Below are 7,111 nucleotides of genomic sequence, written 5' to 3'. Positions count from 1 at the left end.
TGGGAGGGGGGCGGCCCCCTTTCCTTTCTCTCCCTCTTCCCTTCCTTCCCCCTCCTAGTTGGACTAGGAAAGGGGGAACCTACTCCTAGTAGGAGTAGGATTCCCCCCTTGGGGCGCGCCATAGGAGGCCAGCCGGCCCCCTCCTCCACTCCTTTATATACGGGGGACGGGGCACCCCATAGACACAAAAGTTGATCTCTTAGCTGTGTGCGATGCCCCCTCCGCAGATTTCCACCTCGGTTATATTGTCGTAGTGCTTAGGCGAAGCCCTGCGTCGTTAACTTCACCATCACCGTCACCACGCCGTCGTGCTGACGAAACTCTCCCTCGGCCTCAGCTGGACCTAGAGTTTGAGGGACGTCACCGTTGAACGTGTGCAGATCATGGAGGTGCCGTGCGTTTGGTACTTGATCGGTTGGATCGCGGAAATGTTCGACTACATCAACCGCGTTACTTAACGCTTTCGCTTTCGGTCTACGAGGGTACGTAGACATACTCTCCCCTCTCGTTGCTATGCATCTCCTAGATAGATCTTGCATGATCGTAGGAATTTTTTTGAAATACTGCGTTCCATAACACTTAATACACTAGATACATGCTGGATAGCGGTCGATGTGTGTAGTAATAGTAGTAGATGCAGAATCATTTCGGACATGATGCTTATATACATGATCATCGCCTTGGATATCATCATAATGATTTGCTTTTCTATCAATTGCCCAACTGTAATTTGTTTACCAACCGTATGATATTTTCAAGAAAGAAGCCTCTAGTGAAAACCATGGCCCCCGGGTCTATCTTTTATCATATAGTAAAACCAAAAATACCTTACTGCGTTTTTCTTTTATTTATTTTATTTTGTATTTTTCCGATCTATCTATCAAATACCATACAATTTAATCTTGCTCGTAACTGTTGATGGATTGATAACCCCTTTGCGCGTTGGGTTGCAAGGATTTGTTGTTTGTGTGCAGGTACTGCTAACGAGTTGTTGCTTGGTTCTTCTACTGGATTGATAATCTTGGTTCTTAACTGAGAAAAATACTTATTTCTAATGTACTGCATCATCCTCTCCTCTTCAGGGGAATCCCAACGCAGATCACAAGTAGCACCCGCCGCCACCTCCAGGGGGCTACACCGTCGATGAAGAAGCCGCCGGCCCGTCCCGGCCAGATGGGGCCCAAAGGGGCATAGATCTAAGCCGAGCGAACGCCGCCACCAACGACCACGCCGCAACGCAGTAGACCACCCGCGCCGGCACAAGGTCACACCCCCCCTCGCCGCCTGGGAACACTACCCAGCGCCGCTCCGCCCCGCGCAGGAGCCGCACCAGGAGGGGAATCGCGTGGGGCCGCCGCCGCCGCCCCGGGCTGAGCCCGGCGATGGCGGGGGGAGAGGAGGTGAGGAAGGGGGCTGGGGGAGGGAGCCGTCGGTGCGGCCGGTCACCCGCCGGGAGACGAGCCGGGAGATGAGAGCCGTCTGGTCCTGAGAGCCCTCTTTTTTACACATGGTGAACTGTTTTTCGTGTGTCTTTTCGTATATAAGAAGCCGAGTCAATGGTGTCTTTTCGTATATAAGATGCCGTGTTAACTATGTACGGAAGGAGATTTATTTGAGAGAGGAAATTTGGAAACTTTTCCAGTAGTTACCCAGATGTCAATACAACACACACACACACACACACAACACAACATGAGCCCAGGGAGAAATCCAACAGATGCAGGCTGGCCGGTCGGTTAAATTTCTGTGATATGGCGCGTAACCATCATCAAGTTAGGGATGTTGTTAGCCAGAAGTCTACTTCAACAGTGAAAACTTTTGGTTCACTAAGTTTGAATGAGTTCACATCCGAGGTGAAGAGCTCACCTGCATCAGTGTCTGAACCAGCACGGCATGCAAACTCATTAAAAGGACATGTATCAGCATCTGACAAATTGTCCCAGGTAAATGTGCCGCTAAATTCAGGAACTGATGTTTTGCAAAGTCAGCAAATAGCAGCCCTGCAAAGTCCAGGAGTAGATCTTCTGTTCGTGAAGATGGTGGCAATTACAGTAACAAACCAGTAAAAGATGGAGCTATTTTATTACCTTTTCTTTTGGTCCATGCAGTTATTTTTCGTTGCATACTTTACAGAACTTTCTGTAAATTTGTATCAGTTGCATAGCTTTTGTTTACCTCTACATCTATGATGATGACCCATTCCAATAATCCCCACGTTAATCTGAACCAAAAGGAGAAGACCAGAACAACACACATGATTTTATTCATTGATGCGTGATTTAGTAGGTACAATCCAATCAAGTGTGTCCGCTCCCTGATTGTGTTCCTCTCCAACCTTTGAAACTCAGTTTCCAAGTTTAGCAATCCAGCATTTATTCTAAGGACTCGAATCCTCCCCAAAAAAAAACTTGTGTTGGATTGAATCAAAGAAGCCAGACAAAAAGCCTGGTGCTCCTTTGTTCGAAGAACAAAAACCCTAGACTAGATAGAACTGACACAAACCTCGCAAAAAAAAGATAGAACGGACATAAGTATGGAATTATATAAAGTCATAATGCATCACAGAGGAAGATAATATGTAGAAGTCTGGAAACCAATTAACGAATGGGTTTAACCAATGCCACAGAGCACTGGAAACATGTCCGAGCATCAACAGCTCTCCCATATATCTCCTGGGGATTTCTCCCTAGGAACCTTTATTGCTTATACTTCACCAGTCTTATTATTGTTACTAAAATAAAAGCAGTTCTTGAGTTGCCCCTCTTCTGGCAGGCCTAGAACGGCATGCCGTAGTCGTCGCCCGCAAACTGCGGGCTCCAGACCCCGAACACGTTGCCGGCGACGCCGGACTGGTTCGCAGGATCGGACACCGGGGCGTCTCCAGCGGCGGGCTCTTCAGCCATGGGTTCGTCCTCGACGACGTTTGCCGGGTTTGCCTGCTGAAGCGCCTGGTTCCAGGCTTCGTCTACCTGGAGCAGTTCCTCTGGTGAAATGCCGTCTACCTGGAGCAGATCCACTAGTTCAATGCCTTGCTGCTCCTGCCCCGGTCCTTCCATCTGGTTCGTCAAGAATTTCTCCACCTCTTCCCAATCCCAGTCACTGAAAGGCTCAGACTGCGCATTCTCTGCGGCGGGGTGGTAGTTGTCTATACCGTCAAGCAGGGCATTGCCTGCTAGATCCACCAGATAACCAGCGCCCATGGCTGCAGCAGGCACCTCGTTCACTTCATGTGGAGTGACTGCGGCGTGCGCCTCGTCCATGGTGTCTTTCTGCAGAGTAACTGCGGCGTGCACCTCGTTCATTGTGTCTTCCTGTGGAGTAACTGCGGCGTGCACATCGTCCTTGGTGTCTTTCTGCATGTCATCGCTCTCCAGGTTGATGACAATCTTGCCTGCTGCTTCAGTAAGACTGATCTCCTCTCTCTCCAGGTTGATGAAAATCTCGCGTCCATATCCATCAAGTGCTTTGCTCTGTACAGGCAGCACCTCGCGTTTGTATGACAGGCTCTCATTATAGTACTGCAGGCTCTCCTGGTACCAGTCCCAGATAGATTTGGTACCATGTGTCAGAACTGGAGGTGGACGTGCATTAGTCTGAGAAACTCGTGCTCCAGCCGAACTCTCCCCCACTTGTCCCCACTGCTTTCCGGGGTAATTGTACCACATAGCAGAGGCTGCTGAACTTCCCTCCATGTGTGGCCACACCATCCCAGGGTACATGTCCCAGATAGAAGAGGCAACCCCATGTGTGAACTGCGTCTGGGTTGTTGCCAAATGATTATTGGGTTTAGCACTGGGTGCCTTGTATGCTGATGACATCATCTCAGAAAATTCCTTCATGCTGGCATAATGTTGATAGCCCTCTTCATCGTGAGATAACCTCTGCCTCTGCGCTCGCAGCCGGTGTTTCTGCATCACAATACAGAACAGAACATTCAAGACAGGGATCACACATCACAATATAGAAAGTGAGCGTAATGAAGAAATTATAGTGTTTTAGCATAACAACGCTGAAATAGATCAACTTGAAACTTGTGGAGTATGTATTTTTTTTTCTCAAACAAGCACCCGGACGTGTTTCGTTTTGTATTAGGAGAGTGCCAAGAAAGCACAAACAGTCACAACAAGGCCAAAAAGAAGCCAAAGCCCTACTGCTAGCATCAGCTAAGGGTAGACCAAAGTTACGTCAATAAGCCCCTAATTTAACCAATAAAGGAGAAAATACCTATAAAGTAGTACATTGTTCACAAAAATCCCATTAACGTGATAACAATTATTAATCAGTCAATTTGGTAAACTGCGTTATAATAATGCTTTGGATAGTCTGAATACTACGAATTCGGTGCTAACATGCATAAAGTTTTTTTTTTCCAATTGTGATTGGTTCTCTAACAAAATCTACTCCTGAAGCTGCATGGTTTGGAAATTTGAAATCTTATCTAGAGCACCATATACAAAACTTAATCTCCATGGCATGCAGAGACAGAGAGTACAGACTACTGAGTACTGACGCAGGTATGAGACATCCATGTACATGTGTTTCTTCTGGAAAATAAAGAAATAACAAAGGACACACAGTAGAGTATCAGGTGGAAACATTCTTTCCTTCCAAGTTTATTCAGTTAAAATGGAATCTTGACCCTTGTATTTAGCATGCAAGCCTGCCAGTAACTGTGTGAACTTTTACTGGGGTATGAATTAAAAGGTCAAATATTAAATAAAGTTCTCTTCCTATTTGTTTCTTCAACAGTTCAACAGTGTGCACATAGTTCTTTAAAATTTTGTGAAGTCGGACACTGTTGCCACAGAAAATTACCCAATTGATTGAACAATGCAGAACCTATATTTACACAAAATAAATAGCAGAGGGAAATGTTTTATTTTTCACACTAAGATCAAACCAATAATAAAAAATTAATTATTATGTTGTTGTTGCTATTCCAGTAGGTGTTTGTTTCCCCTCTACCTTTTTCCCTTTTGCCCAATCACTGTATGTTAATGAGCACATGAGTTGGTAAAAGGACTCATCTGCACGTAACATCAATTTCTTTGGTCACTCAGCCTCCATGCGTTAGTTACCGTGTTCCTCAAAATCTTGCCGAATCAGAAATCCGAATCCGAGCCAGATTCGGAGACCGTGACTTTGTCCGAGCAGCACTAGCTGCTGGTACTTAACGTGCCAGGGTACAAAACAGTGATAAAGGTGATGACCAAGCGGTGGCATACACCTGCAACTTCAGGAATCGTGTAATTATGACCACCGTGATCAGATCTCTTGCAATTAGCTGGTTCTGCAAGATTAGTTTAGGCAATGCTGCAACCATTCTGTTGGTTAATCAATATATATGTGCAGAAATGGAAAGTGCATAGTAGCTTCCATCTCTACCAAATATTCATGCATGGGGGGATCAGGTTGGCAGTGGCAATCTAGGCTATAGCAGAATGACAATATCATCTTAATTAGTGGCAAAAACAAAAGGTTCGGGAAAGTGCATAGGATGAAAGAAAAATATAAGGCTCAAATGCCAAATGTTCAGTCAGTTTAAACTAACTAGCATGCATAGGTTGTCAGCTTCTACTACTTATGATAGTCTATGAAACAAAAAAAATTAACAAAAAAACGTACATAGTGCCCCTATTGATGTACCGGCAATACCACAGTTGAGGTAAACTAAATCGATCACCCACCTGGAGATGGCTTGCAACATGCTGTATGGTCAAATTCAAATCCTTGGCATTCATGTACTGGTGAATGTTCCGAGCCGTAGCAGCTGTTAGCCAAAAAGAAAACAGACACTCAAAGGTCATGCTTTTTCAGCTGTTAAACATAACAAACGACTAATTTATGCCAAGTGCAGATAGCCTTACACGCCCCAAGCACTTCAACAGCCTGCAAGAACTTCTCATGGAGCTCACTGCTCCATAAGAACCAACCCAGATCCTCTGAATAGACATTCGCGTTCAACGCATCTTGTTTTTCATCCTCAGTTTCAGACCTGTGATTTTTAATAGACCTGTGTTGAAGTGCTCTCATCCTCAGAAAATTGACGGTTTCAGTATCCAACGGCTTAACCACATTGAAGCATGTTGCAAGGGTCATGCGTGCGGAGACTACTTCATCATAGGCACACATAGCTGCAACCAAGAAACAACACTCCTAGATTAATGAGTTTGGGATGGAAAAAAAATTCTTAAAACAATACAGCTCTGAATACAAATGCTTACTGATGAGAGGCACTTCAAGTGCATTCAGGATGTGGTGAAACAGCACCAAGGTGTCCATCTCTGCATTGCCAGGATGAACTTCCGCTACTACCAAATCAAGCTCCTCATTTTTAGCAACCCCCCTTTTAAGGGAATCTAGGGCCTCTTCCACTGTTTCGAATGGAAGAACTACAAAACAGTAGAAGTTAGACTCAAAATTTTGGAGAGTAAACACCGTGTTATCATGTCCAAATATAGTTATATTTATATCCCAACCTGCACGTACTATTGCAACAAGTGAGTATCTTCTAAGGACTAATATAGCTACTTGGTATGTGATTTTTCTCATTTGACCACATAATCCAACACTTTCTGCAATCTAATAGCACTTGGAAGGGCGGCCCAGTAACTAGCAGCTAGCTATATCCCATTACGAACTACATATGCTGCCTCCGTTCAAACTGTGAAGTTCACACAATATATTACACACACATATGCTATATAATCTAATGGTCAGGGTGACGCAGTAACACTATATCCTATATGGGAACTGCATCTGTTTCCTTTCTGTTTAAAATGTCATAGATCTACGGAAATGCTCCACATATATATGATGGTCGTACGAGCTATACATGATAGTATGATACCGAGGACAGGTTCACTGCCATGTAGGGCCATAGCTCGCCAAGCTTCACGTCATGAGAAGCGTTCTATATCCACACACGAAAGCCATCCAACCGTTAATTAGTGGTCCAGATCATAATGAATAGAACGTATAAATTGTCCCACCGGACAACCGTAAACCCAAACTTCACGCCAAGCAGCCGTACACCCAAACTTCCCGCCAAACAGATGTACACCCAAATTTCCAGCCAAACAGCCGTACACCCAAACTCCCCACCAAACAG

At 45.1% G+C, this 7,111-nt stretch overlaps 1 protein-coding gene across 1 annotated transcript; it reads right to left on the bottom strand.

The window, feature by feature from the left end:
* Nucleotides 1-2,774: 2,774 nt before the first annotated feature.
* LOC119328859 lies at nucleotides 2,775-6,871 on the bottom strand. The gene is made up of 5 exons (XM_037601854.1): nucleotides 6,844-6,871; nucleotides 6,225-6,392; nucleotides 5,868-6,134; nucleotides 5,688-5,770; nucleotides 2,775-3,908 (listed from the first exon to the last, which is right to left on the bottom strand). The coding sequence occupies exons 1-5, from the start codon at nucleotides 6,869-6,871 to the stop codon at nucleotides 2,775-2,777; spliced, it is 1,680 nt and encodes a 559-aa protein (XP_037457751.1).
* Nucleotides 6,872-7,111: the final 240 nt, after the last annotated feature.

The sequence above is a fragment of the Triticum dicoccoides genome, chromosome 7A (genome assembly GCF_002162155.2).
Source record: "Triticum dicoccoides isolate Atlit2015 ecotype Zavitan chromosome 7A, WEW_v2.0, whole genome shotgun sequence".
NCBI classification, from domain to species: Eukaryota; Viridiplantae; Streptophyta; class Magnoliopsida; order Poales; family Poaceae; genus Triticum; species Triticum dicoccoides.
This window is presented reverse-complemented; position numbering and strand designations above follow the sequence as displayed.